Source organism: Rhinolophus sinicus, chromosome 3, assembly GCF_057876585.1.
Source record: "Rhinolophus sinicus isolate RSI-liver-muscle chromosome 3, RSI-T2T, whole genome shotgun sequence".
Classification (NCBI taxonomy): Eukaryota; Metazoa; Chordata; class Mammalia; order Chiroptera; family Rhinolophidae; genus Rhinolophus; species Rhinolophus sinicus.
In genome coordinates, this window is record NC_142503.1 from 165,634,980 (window position 1) to 165,655,531 (window position 20,552).

At 40.1% G+C, this 20,552-nt stretch overlaps 1 protein-coding gene across 2 annotated transcripts in view; it reads right to left on the reverse strand.

Annotated features, from left to right (window-relative positions):
* Positions 1-436: 436 nt before the first annotated feature.
* The window catches only part of SLC35F4 (solute carrier family 35 member F4), a 182,607-nt gene continuing 162,491 nt past the window's right edge, over positions 437-20,552 (reverse strand). Inside the window, exons 4-8 of one of the 2 annotated variants that reach the window (XM_019725797.3) lie at positions 15,730-15,949; positions 7,139-7,264; positions 4,888-5,080; positions 2,960-3,049; positions 437-880 (exon numbers count right to left, since the gene is read on the reverse strand). In XM_019725797.3, the coding sequence (XP_019581356.2) occupies positions 639-880; positions 2,960-3,049; positions 4,888-5,080; positions 7,139-7,264; positions 15,730-15,949 (871 nt within the window). In that variant the 3' untranslated portion in view covers positions 437-638. The remainder of the gene's footprint in view (positions 881-2,959; positions 3,050-4,887; positions 5,081-7,138; positions 7,265-15,729; positions 15,950-20,552) is intronic. The other variant, XM_019725798.3, reaches the window with a different exon arrangement.

The window sequence follows — 20,552 nt, forward strand, 5'->3', positions numbered from 1 at the left end:
GCTGGTAACAGATGTCTTTAGGATCACTGGGCCATTTTCAAATGTCTACCACATATTAGAGATATTTGTAGCCTCTCATGCTCTGGACTATTCTAAGCTTGTTGAAAGTACAGATGGGGTCTTCCATATCTTCACATCTCATAGTTCCTAGTGTAGGTCTTGTATATAGAAAGTGCTCTGTTGATTAATTACTTTCCAGCTTTCAAATTTAAGGTTCTTGTTGGACTTAAATACATATATTTGTATAGTGTGTATCCTTTTCATGTGTTTTCTTCTTATGCAACTTTCTCTGATGGAATGAAAACAAATCTCAATTCCAGATGAGAAAAAGGTAATGACAAACTCGTAATTTAAAAGAATCGTATGTTTTCAGGAAAATTTGTACATTCTGGGGAAATAAATCCCTCCAAAACAGAAGGACTAGACCAAGGATGAGTATGTTTTAATAAAAAAATTTTTATTATGATTGTTTACACCAGTTCCTTGATAAGCATATAAATGTAAACTTTTATTGTTGGCATTATTTCACATATGACTTGTCCAAATTCAGAATTAATATGGTCAGGTGAGTGTACAGGGGGAAAATTTTATTATATTCACAGAATATACACATACGTGCATTCAAAACGTGTCCCCCTTCAAGCTAGTGGTATGGACACCGTCCCGTTGGCCCTGCTTCTGCTCCGCAGGTGTACGCTGGGATCCGTGATATCATCCATATGCTCCTCACTCTTCTTTTCCTTCAGGCTGTTGATGAATCTCAGGGTAATTTCATCCCACTCCTCCGGCAGTAGCATCAGCAGAAACCCAATGCAGATGATGATGGTGGCAGCCAGGCGGACGACATTGAATATCACCTCCTGCTTCAGGAGATCCACAGCTAAGTAAGAAATATCAGGTCAGTCACCACCTAGGACTGTTTCTAAGCTTCTTTGAAAAACAAAAATGACCAAGGTCAGTGCTACTTCTAAAGACTTCAAAAAGTCTCATTCTTTCAAGTGCATCTTTCCTTTCCTATGCCATTATCTATAGTGTTCCCTTCATTTGTTTTCCATTCCTGATCTCTAAATCTTACTTAGCCTTCGAGGCTTGTGTCATCTGATTTAATTACCCTGCAGTTTTCTTTAAGACTTTTCCTCTGTATCCCTTCACGCTTCTCTAGTTTCATGGGACCGTTGAAGATTTTTCAAACGCGTCAAGCTTGTTAATATCTAGGTCTTTGTACATGGTTCTTTAAAAAATTTTTAATTGAGATGAACTTCATATAATATACAATTAACCATTGTAAAGTGAATTTAGTGGCATTTAGTACATTCATCATGTTGTACAACCATCACCTCTATCTGAATCCAAAATATCTCCATCACTTTAAAATAAAAGCCCCCACCCATTAAGCAGTCCTCTATCCCCAACCCACCAATCTGCTGCTTGTTTCTATGGATTTACCTATTCTGGATATTTCGTATAAATGGAGTCACATTATATGTGACCTTTTGTGTCTGGCTTTTTTCACTTATGTTTTCGCGGTTCATCCAAATTGTAGCATGTATTTGTACTTTTTTTCCTTTTTATGGCTGAATAATATCCCATTGTATGTATCATAATTTGTTTATCCATTTACTTGTTGATGGGCATTTGGGTATTTCCACCTTTGGCCATTGCTAGTAGTGCTGCTATGAACATTCATGTACAATGATATTTTTGAGTCCCTGTTTTCAATTTTGGGGGGTTATGTACCTAGCTGGTCATAGATATGCTGCTCTTTTTGCATAGAATGCCCTTCCCACATCATCTCTACTTCATCCAGCTAAACCCTCCGTGAGGTCTCTCCCACTAGGTTTCTTGCGGGAAGCTTTCTTGGTGGCCCCTCCTGTATTCTCTCAGAGCATTCAGTACATACCTCTATCAGAGCAATTCTCTCTTTACATTGTATTAACTCAGTTCCTTTTGTCTCCCTCTCTATAGTACGTAAGCCCTGCAAGCAGGGACTGTGCCTTATTCAGAATCTATCACTCGTGTTATCACAGTTCCTGGCACAGACCAAGTGCTCAGAAATTCTTTATTCTATGGATGAATGCATAAACTTCATTGACAATTACACTCCTCTCCAATGTTCCTTTCCTCTGAATATCTTATAGTCTTTGGAGTCTGTCACATAATTCGACATTTAATAATAAATTACTTTGTAGAGTTCTAAGTTATTTCACGTATGTTGGTCCTGTTTTCCAAATTCAGGTGTAAGCTTTCCACAAACAATAATATCATTTTTTCCCTGTCTCTTCTACAGTCCTGATCACACATAGTAAGTGTTCAATAAACATTTGCTGATTGTCCTAAGGCAAAGAAAGATGGCTACCCAAGGCTTGGAATCACAGATTTTTAAAGTTAGAAGGACTGTACAGTCATCCAGATAACCCACTTCCGTTACTTGTTTTACTGACAGTTTTCACTAGAAAGCTTATCCTAGAATAATAGCTTCTCTTGTCCCTGAAGTAAATCAAATTGCTTTTTCCTATATCTGTTCCAGAGGCCATCTGCTCTGCCCCCAAGAGAAGCTTCTGCAGCTCCCCATGGACAGTCTAATGAGGAGCCAACACCCCGTACATTTCCTACACTTTCATTAGTGACGTTTACTTGAGAGTCCTATGCTGGGATGCCTTTTGTTTCCATAGGACTGCCTCTAAAAATACCACAAAATTAGCTTGTCAGGGAGATTACATGAAACCCAAATGATACATTTGGCATTTAATTCTAAAAGCACAACCAAGTGAAAACAGTGTTTGTAATTGCAAATTTTAAATCTGCTGCATAGTTATTCTGCTGTCTGCCACCTTCATGATGTTTAAAAACATCTTCCCAGGCAAGGGACATAATTCACCATTGCTCAAGGAAACAACACAAGGCGTAAAACAAACATGAACAGGAGACTTACTGTGCATCTGTCAAATCGTACCAGTACCTGCATTTCCAGGAACACTGAGCACCGTCCCAATGGAGATTAGGATGGGGTATGTCAGCACCACACCGACATTCACCAGGATGTTGAAAACTGTAACATGAAGGAGGATGAACAGGATAAAGGGGAATGGATATGTCGGGTGCTTTCCTTCTTAGCATAACAAAATCAACGTCTGTGCTAAACATGCCTTCTAAACTGTCTGTACCTTTGGTCAATTAATCCTCTAATTTTGGAGATGGATGTGTGCGTATCTAACCTGCAGTAGTCTTACTCTTTTTTCCTCCTCTGGCACCCTGGCTGCCTGATCTCTTGCCAGTTGGCTGGCAAAGGGGGTATGGAGCAGATGCAAAGAGGTGAAATACTCATTTCACTGTGCTGTGACACGACAGCCAGTGGAGTGTGGAGACCATGCTGCCTGGGGGAGAACCAGCATCCCACTAGCACCGTGGCACCCAGCCTGAGCAGGCTTGCTCAGGAGTGTGTATTAGACGTGCCAAGGGACAGACGTCGGAGGAGGGTTACTTTGCAGCAAGCCAGAGATCATGCATACACAGCTGGGGCCAGAGTCAGTGAAACTTTGGTTATGAGGCTTCCCAGTTAGGTTGGTTTGGGCCAGGAAATTATCTAGGCACTTTCATTAGGATGCCTGGTCTTATGGAAACACTACTGTTGATTTCTACTTAGCGGAGGTTATGACAGGTCATAACCACTTATTTCTGGCCTTCAAAAGCAGAATTCAAAGGACCAACACTTTGTGTTTGATTCTTTTCTTGAAGTGTCTCCTGTCTTGCTTAAGATCTCCTCTTAGGGGCCTGCGCCAGAGTAGAAAAAGATGACCCAATGCATATAGGGAAGAAAATAAGGCCATTTTTGCTCCTCAGAATTGCAGTGCTGCTTCAGATTAGGTTTCAGACTATGTCACACTGATAAAGAAAGTCAACTGAGGGGTGGCAGATGTCTTTCAGGTCAAGTCTTGTGGGTAAGGGCGGAGTGGGCAGAGGGGGCTATCCTTAGGTGATATGAGGAAAGAGAAACAGAATGAAAATGATTTGATTCTGAGTAGAGACACTGAGTCATTGGTTGGTGACAGTTCAACTGCTTGGTGAGAGAAGAGTGGCTTCGTTATTTTTCAAGCTCCTCTCCTCTGAAGTGACAGCGGCAGCGCAGCTTGAAAGTGGGAGCCTCCTGGTTACTCAGGGGAAGGAGACAGCCTCGGAGTTATAGGGAGTTACAGGAAGAGAGGATATCAAAAAGAGTTCAGGTGACTTTTTCTTGGTCATCAATTAAGCAGCCTACTGAGCTGAGCCCCAAGCCCAGTTCTGCCTTCTTCTTTTGCTTCTTGAGGGCTTTCTATCTCAAACTCATTCTCTATACACAGCCAGAGTGGGCTGTTTAAAGTGCAGATATGAGTCTGTCACCTCCCTGCTGAGAGATTAAGTGGCTTTTAAAAGTAACCTCCCTGAATGTGTCTTTCTAGGCATCTTTCACGACCTGCTTCTCTCCCAAATGTCATCTCTTTTTTCCTCCCCATTCCTCCTGCCCTCAGTGTTCCAGCCACTTTGAATTCCTTGAATGAGTGTTCGACTCTCATTGTCTCATTCTCTCCCTCTGCCTCACACACCGTAACACAGTAACATCATGAGTACATCATGAAGAATGGACAGGGCTGCTTGAAGCTCAGTGTGATCAGAGTGGCCTGGACCTCCAGCTCACACTCTAACTGACAGGAGACACACTAGTCAGCGAGCTCTGATCTAATCAAGCAATAGCCTGCAAAGAACGTCTAAACATTCAGTAACATTAGCCAACAGTAGGTAAATTTGGGAAATGGAGGACAGAGGTACACAAGGGAATAATCTGATAATTAAATTATCCAAGGAAGGGTCAAGAGAAATCAGGAATGGAAAGATACCGCTGGGGTCACTTACCCAGCCACAGCCCTGCCATCCCGCAGAGACAGCCCCACGGCAGAGCTGCAAAGGAGGCCCACTGCTCCACCTTGGTGAAATACAGGATGACCGGGGTGAAGGAGATGAAGATTAAATTGAAGACACCCAACGTGGAGACAAAGTGTGCCGCTTCACCAAAGTTGGCACTTCCGAGAAACATCTTAAACAAAACCTGAAATAGGAAAAAGAAAAGAAAGAAAAGCTTTAAGCCACCCAGTAAGAGACTTTGCTGTATCAGAAAGGTGAGTTCTACTCATCCACACAGTGAACTTACTAGCCCAGAGTCTATCCTCCATATCTTCTTACCTTGCCATCTGCATGGCATCTAATGGGTTGTTGAAATAAGGATGCCTTATAGCCTTCAGATGAAACAGCAAATGCTGTAAAATGAATTCCTTATGGTGTTGAAAACTGCTATGGTACTGTACACTGGGTTAAGTGGCCACCATCAGTGGTGGGTATAGGACGAGTGATAAATAAAAAGAGAGAGGCCCAGGAGAAACCTAGACTGAGACACCATCAATTCCTCCCTCCAAGCATGGAATTCATGGCACTATTTCAACACATACTGAAAATCTGATTGGATGGAGAGAGCCTGTCGTTATGTGGTTGAGAGAGATAATAATTTACAAGCACTTTTCTCTCAGAGCCTTAAATACTTTGACACATACTGTGTTTATTCTCCAGATTAAGAAAAAAAAAAATTCCCTAGATTATAAATCTGTGCACAGAGAAAGATCACAAGGAGATGTGAATGGCTAACCCAAAGTCACACATCAGGCTGGGGAGGAGACAGGACTCTAGTCGATAGTTCTTGGCTTTCTAACCCCTCCGCTTCCTATATTAATCCTGAAACAATGGGGAATGGAGCAGGTCTTTTCTACGGTGCACATATGATTTTGTGCGTGTCAGCAAATATTACCACTCCCAGAATGAATCCATCTGTAACATGGTCAGGAGAATCCTTTCTAGGAGAGCCATCCTGGTCACACAGCAATTCCAGGTATTGCTTTTAATTTCAACCGAACTTCTTTCTTCCTTTTGAGAGACTTAATAAAAAAAACTTGATCACATGCTAGTCTTGGGTCATATCAGACATCTCAGTGGCATCTCAGTTGGGGGCAGGTTAGACACTAATGGCAACTGAGTGAACACTTGTCAAGCTTGTCACACAGAATCAGTGGGCCAGGAAATGTCAATATGGAAATAGACTCTATGTCCTCTGAACAGCAGCGCTAGTGAATAATCAGAGCAGGCATCCAGGAGAGATGCAAAGGGCATTTTCTGCCTTTCAGAGACCATTTTCTCATTCAAACACCAAGAGAGATGAAAGTGGAACAATCCTTTAGCTATATCCAGAAAATTGGCTCTGAAAAGTGGAGCTTTGAGGAAGAACCTTTTAGATCTGCTCTCTTAGTCCTTGCTTCTGAAGTTAGAGGCAAGGACTCTGAATAGAATTTTCACTGATGACAGGTAGCTCCAGGGAAGAAAGACTGGTGAGTAGGTAGTGCAGACCCAGAGTATCCATCAGAGACGAAAAGAGGCTGTTCATTTTGCTACTAACATGAGCTTCTGTGACTCATGTTCCTACGTGTAACCTCTCAAATGACAACTTATTATTTTTAATACCTCAATTGGAGTTAAAATAATGACCACAGATAGTTCAAATAAAGAAACATGAAGAGAGGAGAGGTCTTTCTCCGCCCCTGCTATAACTGGTTGATGTTAGGGGCGGGGGAGGGCCATGGAGCAAGGGCTTTGAAGTTGGCCAGTCCAAGTTTAAATCTTGGCTCTAGCACTTCCTGATTGTATGACTTTGGGCAAGTTACTTAATCTTTCAACACCTCAGTTTCCTCATCTGTCATTAAAAAAATATTAACATACCAAAACAATATCTGTTGACTAGAATGCAAAGAAATAAAAGAAAAAATAATGCCTCCATATCCTAGAGCAAACATTTGAAAATTTCATGAAAGTTGCTAAATGCTTCTTCAAATCTAATTACCTCTTTGAAATTGGGGTTCAGTGCCTATGTCTCATAAAGGTGCATTAACACAGGTGAAATTCTCTGGCAAGTGTCCACCATATAGTAAGCACTCAATAAATGGCACTTATTATTAAACCATCTTTATTTTTTTCTAGCCAAGATTTTCCTTCGTCCTTCCTTACTTTATTACTTAAGTCTAAGCTAAAAATGACAATGTACTACATAAGAAAGTGCACAACGTACCTTATATAATGCAGACGTAGAGGCTGAGCCCACTGCAAATGCCACACCTATGATGGAGTCAGCATGGAAATTATCTGCATACGCCATCATGACGATGCCCGTAATTGCCATTATTGCAGCAACTATCTGTCAAATAGAATGCAAAGAAATAAAAAAGAAAAATTGATACCCCCATATTCTTGAGCAAGCCATTGAAGACTTCCTGAAAGTTGCTAGATTCTTCCTCAAACCCAATTACCTCTTGTACATCTCTGTTCAGTTGCAGGAAGGGTCAGTATTAACAAGAAATCAGTATGCTCATGAGACATCTAGGCAGAGAATATAAAAGTTGCTCACATGCTAATTAAGTGCTAAAAATTTAATTATTTAGCTCAACTTTCTAGAGATTTTTACCCGTATTGGTGAAATAAATTTAATAGGAAGTTACTTCTAAGCATTTTCATCCAATTGTTTTTTCTTCAAACAATTTAGCATACATTTTAATCAGCTCCTTGTATCAATGTGTGTTTCTGAAGACCTCCACATAACCAGGATTTGATTAGAGAGACATAATAGTGATGCAGCTAAGAAGCAAAATTTAGGCCAAGGGAGGGAAAAAAAAAAGAAAGTGAGTAATCTCTTATAAAGAGCAAGCTTGTACTGTCACTTGGAATGTCAAATGGAGGCAGTTCTTCCTTTTGTTTATATGCAAATTAAACCACAGAAAGGTAATTCTATTTAATTCTTCTGGAGCATTAACTGCATAAAGTGAAATGTTCATAATTTGGCTGAAATCATAATGGTTTACTATAAATTAATATGACACTTGTTATATTCAGAACAGGAGTCCACTCCTTTAATGAAATACTGGTTTGCAGCTGTTTCTTTAATTGTCTTGAAGTGGTTCTGCTGGAGAACATTTCAAAGCTACAGTACACAGTAAAATAACAACCCTGGAATAGGTAACAATATGTCATTTTCTTGTGAAATAGTCTCATCAACTTTAAAATCAAGACACAACTTGGTGTGAAATTTAAACATATGTGGTGATAAATTTTAAGCTTCAGTTCTGAGTATTCTCAAGTAAATCAGTTCCTTAGTAGATAGCTTTTTCACATGTGATTTTTTTTAAACATTTTTGGCCCTTAGTGAATTATTTATTACAACAAAATGTAGATCTTTAACATATCACCGTAGACTTGCTCTAGGCCAGTGCAAAGTATCGCAGTGATGACACATATCATTTAGATGTTGCTAAAGCAATTCTTTTGTTAATGACCACCAAAAGCAAATGCACAGTTGGTTTCAGAGCCCGCTCCATACTGAAGTGTCCTTTATGAAAAACAGCAGGCGTGCTTCAGAACAGATGCTGACATGTCAGCAGTGAAATACTGTCTTCATAAAGTGTTATCCGGGAGGCTTCTTGATGGGAGGGGTTTCTCGTGCTGAGTGAATATCGTGTTCTCTGAAGCTGCCAGGCATGTGTTCTAATGAGACTATGCCTCAAACTATAGGGAATAGAATTTAATACACACACCATGAGGTATCAAGGAAAATTTCCAAACAAGAATAGTCTCATAAATAAACATGGTGAGGGGGTTATCTAGACCTGGAAATTCTGTGAGGGCTATCATTTTCTTTGATTTGGGGATATATAGTTCAGGCAGGGATTTGCAACAATTCTTTGAGCAGTCTGATTTCAGAGAATGAAAAGGCACATTAGACACTGACATTTCCTGATTTGTTTTCATGTTTAAATAACGTCCATGGCTTAAAGTATTCGGGTGCACAGGTCGATTTTCCTTATAGGACTGAACTTGTAGGTAATAAGTTTGAATTAATATTTGTTTTCTTTTGGCCAAGCATCAGTTGTACTTTCTAGGTCAAATAAACAAGACAGGGTTAATACGGTGTTAATCCTACTGCACTTTAATATGATGTGCTTTTCATATTTAAAATTATTGAAAGTATTCTATAATATTTAATTCTGGGTTTAGGGAATTATGAAAACAAACAAAAAAGCGAAAAACAAAATCACTGTCTGGAAAGTGATGAATATCTAATACTATTATCCCAAGAATCTGACCACAGTTGGAAACTCTTTCTTTTCTGAGTCAGCCATTAGTAAAAATATATATGTCTAGTATTTCTATTATACGTTTTATGAAGATAGGAATTAGATATGGACAAAGATTACATAATTTTGCAGCAATTCAAAGTTATAACCATGGTGAGACTCTTTAAAATCTCCATTACATTTTATATTCAAGTGCTTGTGAAAATATTAGCTTAGACCACTTAAATTGACATATAAATTACAGCAGTGTCTCTTTCAATTGCTTTCATGGAAAGAAGCATTTTTCACTTTAGGGGGCCAGACAACGCTGTTAGTTAAGTTCTCAAAGCATGAAAATCTGAATATTTGAGATGTTAGAAAAATTCATCTCTACGGTATGAACAGTAATTTATAGGTTATATAGGTTTCCTGTGGGGAAAGATAAGTTAAATTATTTTCCACATTTTTATTTAAATTCCACAACTATAAATTCTCTATCACCATCTTTTAAGAAATTTTCAATACGTATGTTTCTTACCTACACAGTTGAAACTAAGGGAAGGGATCTCAGCTAATCTAGAAAATGCAGGGAAAGGTTGGGTGGAAGCCCTCGTGGAGCGGTCATTTGGATGGTCCCAGAGTGAGTGGCACTGCTTGGCACCACTGGTTAACTGCAAAGCAAATATTCCTCAAATTTGCAGAGAACAAACAACCCAAGCACAGATCTGAGTCACATGCATTTTCAGAATTCATCAGTCATTAAGGATTAATAGCCTGTTTTCCTCAACAGAAAAACATAAAATGGCTCTTCTCAGGCTCAGGATACTGGAAACGTGCCTGCAGGAAGCCAGGGCCTTAAATATTGTGTCAGCGGTGCTCCTATGTGCACATCCACACGGTGAAACCACAGAAGTGCTTCTGAGTGCCTTAGCATCCCATGAGAGACTCCTGTGCTGAAAATGTACCATCTCGTTGTGCCACCTGCGTGGCCTCGGGAAAACATGGCTCTCCTCACAACCTATTCCAGTTCCAGCCCCATCACCAACCAGAGGTATCTAAATAAGACAGAAAACCTACCACGACCATTACCTGAATCTGTTTTTGGGGAAAATGTTAGTAACCACAGTGACCATAAAACTGACAATGTTTAAACCTCTCCGTCCTCTCACATCATGCTGAGCCCGTTATCCCAGCATGCCACTGGAATGACAGGAGACAGCTACCTTCCTCTAACAGTCTCTGCATCAACTTTCTGGGCCAACCAGAGCGATCACGAGGCCATTCGTGTCTGTTCCTAAAGCCCAAAGAGGGCCATAAACGTAAACATTTGGTGGTCTCACTGTGCTATATACCGTACCACCTGTGACCCTGCATGAAAGCTAGGCTTCTTTTACCTCTCAAAGAGCTAGTGTGTACAGATAAAGGCTAGGAAAGCATCTTGCTTTTCGCTGTTTTTGTCTTCTTATGTCTTCATTTTTTTCCCCTCTTTTGGCTCAGGCCCTCAAAAATCACCAGAGTCCAGCCTTTTTCTGGCTTTCCATGAGGGTTTCCAGCCTCGTCACATTCACCGTGTTTTCCACTGACAAATGGTTTCCAGAATTACTATTCTCATAGCAATATCAGCTCTTCTAGGGTTCAAGATACTGAGATGAACCTTTAATTGCTTCTCTTTCTCTTTGTAACCCTAATATCTTTCCTTAATTTGCCTTGCGGTTAACCCTGTTTCTGCAGGTGGGTGGAGCACGCAGGAGCTTCACTGACTCACAAGGACCCTTGAATCCCAAGCCTGCCGTAGCCTCTATTGTGGAGGGTCTCAAAGCTACGCTGCCAGCCAGGCTGTACTCACGTTCAAGACTAAAGGTCAGCCAGCAGCTGAAGGTGGGACACACATTCATGGCTTGACCTATGAGACCTGCACAGATGACCATCCTTGTTCTCTCTGAGTATATTTAGAGCCTGTTTTCAAGGAACCATGGCTATACAGAATTCTTAAATTTATCCACGTGTTCCATTTAAGGTTCCATGAAGATAAACCATGTGTTTCCCTCAGATCCAAAGAACTCGGGCAGGAATTGAAGTGAGAGAAGTGAAAGAGGTGGGCAGTGTATAGCTGTCCTGATACAGTGCATGGGTGAGGGGGAGGAGGGTCAGTCCTTAGGATGGGTCAGACACAAGGGGTTCAGAGCCTCAAACCAAGATTCCCACTTCCCCACCCCCGGCCACACATATACAATGAATTTTCTATGAGTAAAATCCAACTGAAAATGATCTCAATGGGAGATCAAGATGAAAAGGAGGAAAAGAAATGCCAGAAGGAAAGACTAAAGTGTGTGTGTGTGTGTGTGTGTGTGTGTGTGTGTGTCTGTATGTTTGTGTGGTGGGGGATAGAGTGTACCTATTGATGGCTCCTTGTTGAAGGGGTTATGGATTCCTCATGGACATAAAACTGGAGCCATTACAACTCAGCGTTCTCCCCTGGTACTCATAAATCATTCTCCTGCCAAGAGGGGGATGAAAGGGCTGAGTCTCACTACGCACCCTCTGCTGCCTCTTCCAGGAACCATCAAGGTTCCGGAGAGAGGATTCTGCTCTGTACCTGAATGAACAGTTACTGCATAAATGTCAACCAAAGGCAAGATGGAAACGAGAGGTTTTCTTGAATCTCATCTAAATGTGTAATATTGGCACAAATCAGTAGCAGCTCAGCTCCAGTGTCCTGATTTAGAGTGCTCTGGAGCCCAATTTGAATTCAGAGAAGTGCAGTTTAAGCCATGAAAAATTCACGTTAACTGACACACTCCAGTCAGTTCTTGGTAGATGTAGCAAAGTCTCCAAAAGTGCCACAATTTGGGAAGTTAACTGCATAGGGAGACAATTATAACTAGAAAATATATGGGTGCCAAGCTGAAGGGACATGAATTCATCTCCTAAATCTGCTAAGAAAAATGGGGTCTCTTGAACCATTCACCACCTACCAATTTTCTTCATATGTTCAAGGAAATTTAAAAAAGGAAAGAAAGTTTCAATAAATAATATAAAAAATGAAGGGGAGACAAGACCTTAAAGGAAGGTTTTCACTTTCTAGTCTAACATTTACTTTTCATTGGCGGGAAATAGACAGCAGTGACAGAGAAGAAAACCCCCAACCAGTAGCTCATTTTCTTTGAGAAAAAACTTTTTACAAAGTGGTTTCTCTGCTTCTCATGAATTTAAGAACTCTAGCTACACAAGATAAGATCTTGGAGATGGGAAAACACCCATCTTCAAAGCTGCAAGAACTGGATTCTCACTTAAACAAACATTTTTGCAATTAAAAAAAAAAGATCTTTTAAAAAAGTTTACTAATTTCCATGGGATAATCATTTATCAACTGTAAGCAACTACTCATGAAGGAAGTTTCTAACACACCAAAGTTTACCGGCGAATTGATTGAAATGATTTCATAATAGAAAAATAAGTGTGTAACAGATTACCTTTCCACCGTAATTCAATCAACATTCAGAGGAAACAAAATAATAACAAGTTATTCAGAATACAAAATTAGTTTTTTTGTGAGCATTGCTAATTTTGGCCAACCAGTGCTCCAGATAAATCCATATTTACTGATATTATAACTTAAGGCATGAAATATAGAAGTAGGGAAGGACGTATATTTGTTTTAAATGTGATCATTCTTGAGGTTAAACATATGAGAATTATAATCCAAAATAGGTCTTTTTCTAAACTACTAAAGCCTTAGAATGAGCCAGAAATATTAATTTTAGTTTGATGACTGAAAGCAACCCTTTAACTTTTTTTTTTTTTTAAGAGTATTCCAAGTCAGGTGGCAGATACAGGCTGTTCTTTAGAGTATTTATGGATGTAGCCAATAAGAGCTGCATTTATATTGTCAGTATTCTGTTTGCCCTCCTTTAATTTCTCCAATGACCTAATTATACATGTTTTCAATATGTGTCAGGAGGAAAAGAATTGCTGATACTGTCAAAAGGCAAAATGCTGAATACATTTTGGTGCTTCTCATATTCCATGGCCTGATTATGGGCATCGTTAAAATTACACCTGGGCAGGTTTCTGAAACATGGCATTCGACACTTCCTAATGTTTTATAATGAGAAGTAAAGTACTTCCGGTCGTTTAAAAAGAAAAGCATGCCTGACATTAATACTTACTATTTTGCTATCTATGATGTCTTACTTTATGTACATACTTACAACAATTACTATCGGCTACTTAATATTTTTTCTATCAAGTCTTATTACTTACAGATGCTGTATTAATTTCCTGAGGCTACTGTAACAAATTACCACAAACTTGGTGACTAGAAACAACGGCAACTTATTCTCTCACAGTTCTGGAGGCCAGAAGTTTAAATCCAGCGGGGCCGTGCTCCCAACAGCAGCTCTAGGAGAGAACACTTTCCTTGCCTCGGACAGGTTCTGGTGGCTGCCCCATTTTCCTGAACTTGTGGCCACATCAACTCCAATCTCTGTCTCTGTGGACACATTGCCTCCTCCTCTTCTGTGTGTCTCTCTTACAAAGATAGTTGGTATTGGATTTAGGGGCCACCCAGATAATCCAAGATGGTCTCTTCTTTGCAAGATCCTTACGTTAAGAATGTCTGCAAAGACCATTTTTCCAAATAAGGCCACATTCATAGGTTCTGGGGATTAGGACAAGGACACCTTAGTGGGGGCCCCCATTCGACCCACTGCAGGTGCCAATTTAAAAATGGCAATGGTTTGTAGCCTCTAGGCAGATTTCTTATATTTCTGTGATTTCAATATAAGTTATATAGCTAAGTTTTTTGTTTTCCTTTAAAGACCTCCAATAAACATTGAACCTCTTTCGGTATGATCTCTCGCATCAGTAAGTTAAATGCATTCATTCAGTCTAATGCAATCGATTTTCTCAGCAGTAAATCTAATAGTGAATATATTGGTTTCCTTTTTGTATTCAGATGCCACTCAAAGAGCAGAAAAGCCTTATGTCTCTTTCCCCCCCCTTCTCACAACGTCCTCCAAATTCTCATGAGTGATCCATGATGGTGGTAGATAGAAAAGAGAAAGATTTCATAAGCATGAGTTTATTCACTATATCCTCAAATATCTATTGAGTCCCTACTTTTCCCCCTGAATTATTCTAGGTGTTAGAGGCAGAGCTAGATGCATGGGCATATGACCTATACAGCTACATAGGGCCCCTGTCCTTGGGGTAATGCTCTGCTATTGCCATCTTGAAATTATTAATAATTTCTCTATCAGGGAGCCCTGCATTTTCATTTTGCACTGGCCCCCACATGTTATGTAGCCCATCCTGAATGGATCACTGAACTCTACAGGGAAGGGCCCTGTTCTCAGGCACTTGTCAGGGCACCTGATGGTGGAGAGCCAGCACCAGCACTACACATATAAAAAAAAAATTATGCTAAGCCCATTGGGTGTCAAATCTAAGATTAGCTAGTGCAGAGAGTGGTACCACATCTGGGTCTATTCTAATAGTATCATAGACCAATTTAGAGTTTCTCATCTTGTCTTCTACCATAACTATCTACTTCTTGTTCATGCCAAGCTTTAGTCTTGAATTTTTGAGCAGCCTCTCCTAAGATGCAACCAGAATTTGCTATTTAAAAAAAATAAGGTTAATGGTTATCATAAACTCTCTATTATAGACATTAATTTCAGCATTTAGGGAAGAAAGGACCCTGTAATCATTCCAACAAGAGCAATATTTTGATAGCAAAACAAATTTCAAATCCAATCTTGGATATCTCTTTCAGAGAACAATAATTATGTGATGTTTATCTTCTGAGAAAAGGCTATTCATTTAGACCTCCTTCTAGAGAATTATTTTCTGAGTATTTTCATCTCATTATATAAATGAGATCTGGCTTCTTAAATTTGCATGACTTTCAATCCAGCTAACATAGAACAAACACAGACATTTAAAAAAAAATATTTCTGAAAGGAGTAAACTCAGAACTGAAGTAGTTGGTGTTAGTTTAATGCAATTCAATTAATTTGTACCCAAAACTACAAGCTATTGCTTTAAGTTCCATTTCCAGATTAGTCACATAGACATATAGCCACTTTTAACAACACTGTACCATTACCAGTGACTTTAATTACTATTTAGTAATCTTATCTAATTACACTAATATTAATTAAATCCATCTCTGGGGGGAAAACATGAGGGAATTGTCTTAACATATGTTGATTGAAAAAAACCAAATCAGAATTGTTACTGTGGCTAGTTTTCTCAGACCCTTCTTTCCTGAGGACAGAAGGAGTTGATTACACTGTTAATTCTAAATAAGTACTTCTTTTCCCTGTCTGTTTTGGTGCCTCCTGTTGGAAGCTGCCCACTGCTCAGAGGAAATCTCTTTATCCTTTCATGAGGTTGTAACTGCCTGGGCATCCTTATAAACCTTCAAATTCCGACTTGTGCTTAGAACCAATGGGAATGTTTTACAGACACTTCATGACACAAAACAGCTCTCCTGATGCCAAGGAGTCATGATTAAGGGCCGCCTCACGCATTGAATCAAGTGTGCTATTACCCTCACTCCCATGAACCTGTCTTTCAGCACGATCCATGACAGCAAGAAGACAAACGCTTTGTTACAACAGAACAGAGCAGACACATCCGTGGCTGTCAGCTTCTTTAAAGCCAGTAAATACAGGTAGTTAGTCAAAGTCCATAGAATAGAAAAGGGAGCAGTTCTTTTAAGAAAGAGCTTCAACGTCAGACCATCTTCCCCAAAAATCCGACTGCATTCCCTAGGAAAGAAAAAGAGGTGAAGAGTCAGGTACTGTTTGTGATACATCTCGTGTTGCCTAACTCTCGACAGCCATTCTCAGGCAAGAGCACAAACACTCAAGACTCATCGGTCATCCGTAGAACATACCAAACCCAGTTCTGCCATCTACAGACCACAAAGGGTTCCAAAAAGAGCCCACATCCACCCGGCACAGAGCTAGCCTAGGCCTCTCCTAACCCACATATGCTCTCGACATGACTGGGGCAGACATTCTGCTGTTGCTGAACATTCTCAGCGAAGCTGGAAAAATACAGAAACAAGTGTTTGCTGGAATTACTAGTTGTTAAAAGAGAAGGTTTTTTTCCAGTGGGCTAATGCAGCAGCATCAGGATGATGCTACTGTGTGAAAAGGCTACAGACAACTTGCGGCTTCACATATCATGTAAAGCCACTCACAGCTTGAGAGGTTACTATTCCTAAGGCACTAAGTCTCTTTCTAATATATTTGCCCAGTTAGATGAATTTCTTTTTTCTCTAGCATTTTAAGGCAGAAAAAACAAAACAAAGAAAGCTTCTGTCATAACCTCAAAATAGTAAAAAATAAAGTAAAATAAAATAAAAACAAAACTCAACAAAATATAACTTTGTTATATACACACATTTGGCCCCTTTGGAGGAATTATCTGAATTCATTGTGTAAAAATAGTCACTTCGGTTAAATCATTCATTTGTTTGATTTCTGACTAAATTGATTATTTAGCCCAAAGGGCCATTTTAAACAAAATGTTCAAGCTAGTGATATGGATAGACAACAAAGGAAGTGATATAGTAGCTGCTTATTTCACCATAAACTAAAAATAAGCTTGCCACTGGGAGAATTCAGCTTTATTTTTTTCACTCAGTTGTTCATAAACGTGTAACCACCTACTGGGCAACTATACAACGAGCCAGGCCCTGTATTTTCAAGAGCAGTATAAAAATCTTGTTCAAACCAACAAGTTCTAATAATGTTTACACATCTATAATGAAATCCATTTACATGGCTCTAGATCGTACTAGCACTGGCTTCTCTTCCAGCTTTTCCTGAAAAGAAATAATTGTGCCTCAAAATATTGCAAACCAAAGTCATCTCCAGCCAATGTTTGCGTGCCATGCCTGACGCCCCTTTACGCCCCAGGAGGACCACAGGGAGAAGGAAATGACACAATGATGAGTCTCTAAGCATAGGGGGATGGCCTTCAATAGTATCCCATGGTAAACACTGTGCCCAAGCAGCCTAGAATGCTGGGAATTACAGACCAGCCATTCCAGGACGGTTAAAAATGCAACACGCGCACACTGAAACCATGTAGTCGTTCACTTTCACGTGGGAGACAACCAAAGAGAAGGATTTTTCGAAAATGAAAATGTGATTTCCCAAAGGTAAATTTTAACTGGAAAGAGACAGAACTTTAGTGAAGGGACTAAATCACGTAGGCACAAAGCCTTAGTAAAGGAAACAGAAATTACATGTGTTCACACACACAGGACAATAGATGGCCTCTCCCAAACCCTATAGCCGTAAAGATACTTGGAATCAGAGCCACACACAGAACAAGCAGCAGTGTTCACAGAACATCCTGGGCACAGGTTTCATATTCTGTACTTACAAAGGGATCTGCTGCATGAAAGTCTGCCAGCGAGGGCCGGAGTTGACAGTCGTGGGTTTATCCTGACATCTACAACTACTAAATGCCTTTTAAAATACACATTTATGAAAGACTGTAACAAACCCATTTCTGATTAAAGAATTTCTTATCACCGGCCCTAGCCAGGCAGTGATGGTTGTTCTTCCCCGGAGTACACCATCATGTTGGGTTGAGTGTTCTCAAGCAAACACTTGGTATGCATGCAAGTGAACGATCTGACCCCCCAGGGAAGACCAGTAGCAGCAGATGGACAGGGAGAGCCCCCCAGGCAAAGCACTGCTGAGAGGGAGAGCACCCCCCACTCTCCCCGCAGAGACTGTACTTTTCTCCTGGCTAGCCCTGTCCTCCAGGCATTACCTACCTCATTGTTCCCCTTTTTTTCCTTCTCTCACTGTCAACTTTCTCACCGTCAACTTTCTCACCACTTATCGCTGCTGTTGCAAGAATTAAAAATGCTCTCCATTCAAATGCCAGGTCACCTGTGTAGAACCTTATGCTACTTAAGCATTAAACTGCTAAGAAATGCAAAATTTCCAAAAAAAGAATAGATTTCTATGGAGAAGCAAATAACAGTGGGTCTCTTCTTGGGATGGTGAGATCAGTATTTCTAGACTAGAGTCGGCATTGACAGGTGGCAAAACTTGTACTGAAGTTTAGACGTTGGGAGACACCAATAATTTAATTATGCGCACCATCATTATAGCAGCTACTAGTTATTGAGCCATTTCTGGATGTCGGATGACATTGTAAGCACATTTCATAGGTACCTGACATAGACAAATATATCTTTGGCTCTAGTTTCACGCTTTCTAGAGATTTTTTTTCCCTAAGAAAACACCCCTATTCAAACTGTGGCATATAATATTTTTCTTCTTAAATTTCAAATTCACCTGAGGCAATTGAATTCTCTTCATAGTATATATATGGAAGGATCAAAGTATCAAAAACTACTTCCAAACAGACAATTGTTACCATCTAGATTTAATACTTTATGAAAAATTCTTTTGATGTTAGTGATAAGAAAAGAACTGGCAATGCTTTCATATCATTCAAGAGAAAAGGAGAAACTAGTCAGAGGGTCTGATGCTGTGGGACAAATTCTGTTTCTAGTCTTACACACTAACTCCGTTTTCCCATTGTTCTGCCCTCAGAGCTTTGGGGAGTGCCTTCTTGGCAGAAGGCGTTAATGAGTCTACAGGGAACAAAAAGATCAGGGATCTCAGAATCTTCTGGTACTAAATACTTCTCCTATGGAGGAGGCCCTGGAGAACAGTCCCTTCAAAGACAATGTTTTCTGTTTGACAATCAAAGCTCTTCGATTCGGTTTTAGACATGGTCAACTTCACTCTACCGGCACTAACAGTTGGAGGTGTCCCAAATCACAGATTTTGCTAAATTCAGTGTCAGTCCATCATGGGAGATGAGGTAAAGATGAAGCTTATTTCCAAAACATTTCTGTCAGCAGCCGCCTCTTGTAAATGAGTTGTCTTAAATAAAACCGACTTGGCTTGCTCTGACGTGCTCTGAGGTACTACTTCCCATATTAAACTTTCATTGTTCGTATCAACCTGTGTATCTAAACCATAGGAGAATTCCAGCAGAGCCCTCCTGCCATGGGTAATGCACGTATTTTCAAAGAGGGAGAATTTTAGTCTGATCATCATGTCCCCTGCAATTGTTTATTAAATGTTATTATTAAAAAAGAACTTACACCCCGAGATCATGTCTATGTTAATGGGAATCAAATTCCAAGTATCTTTGACAATCACAAACAAGTAGAAGGCTTTTTTTTCCCCTCAAAACCAGAAAATATTAAAAAAAAATTTTTTTCTTTAATTAGAATTGAACTTTCATGGACACACGTGGAAAATCCACTCAGTGTGACTTTAATATTCCCAGGCACTTCCAAGCTGGTGATAGAAAACGGAAATTGAAGACACAGCCTCCACAGTTTATGAAGCTTTTAGAATAGTCTTATAATGCACCAATTATAGTAGTCATTCCTTCTTTCATTAGGAACAGGGGCAAGACAGAAAGTTTCTTTGGGCTCCCACAAGACAAATTTATTGTTCGGCCAAGGAACAATAAGCTAGTGTGGAGAACTGTTTCTCTCCCACTGCCATCCAGTGAGGTCCCGACTAGTGTTTTTTCTTGGTGATCAGAGCTACTGTCTTGGAAGTTATTCTTTAACACTGGGCTGTTCCTTTCCAAGAAGCTGTCTGTTAGCAAAGGAACTTTGACCCAAACGCAGCTTTGGCTTTCCTTGAGTGCTGTGCAGGGCTGGTGGACATTGGCCTGCCAGCTTCCAGGGCTCTCCAAGATGGGGCTGCAGAAGCCAGGTTTAGCACCGAGCAACCACTAGAACCATGGTACTACCAAGTTCATGGCTGGAAAACCAACAGACAAGGGCCCCTGTTCTCCTAGCCAACAAAGAACGGCATCTTTCAATCTACTCCAGGGCCATGTATGAAATGAGGTCATTTCATCTGCTTAGGCAGCACAGTGTCCAGAACACAGAGCAAATATTTTTCAATTAATCTTGTTAATACAGCTTTTTTTTTCTTCTTTTCTTCTGGGCTTGAGATACTAGGTGTTGGTTTAAAACATGACTCTCAGAGATAAATAGATCTCAGTTGAAATCTGGGTTCCATTATTTATAAGTGCGTGGCCTTGGACAAGTCATTTAACCTTGCTAAACCTGTTTGCATTAGTGTTAAAATGGCGAGCATAGCACCACTGTAAAAGGCAGGTATTACCACCAGTGACGAGTACATAAGGTAAGATATACAAAAGCATCAGCACAGTGCCTGGCATGTTGCAGACCCTCAGCGATTTTTTTTTTTTTTAAGGGGGAATGATTCTGTTTCCTGGCGGTCATGTATTCATTACCAACCTCAGATCCTGTCTCTCCACACGCTTACAGTCCAAGAGATA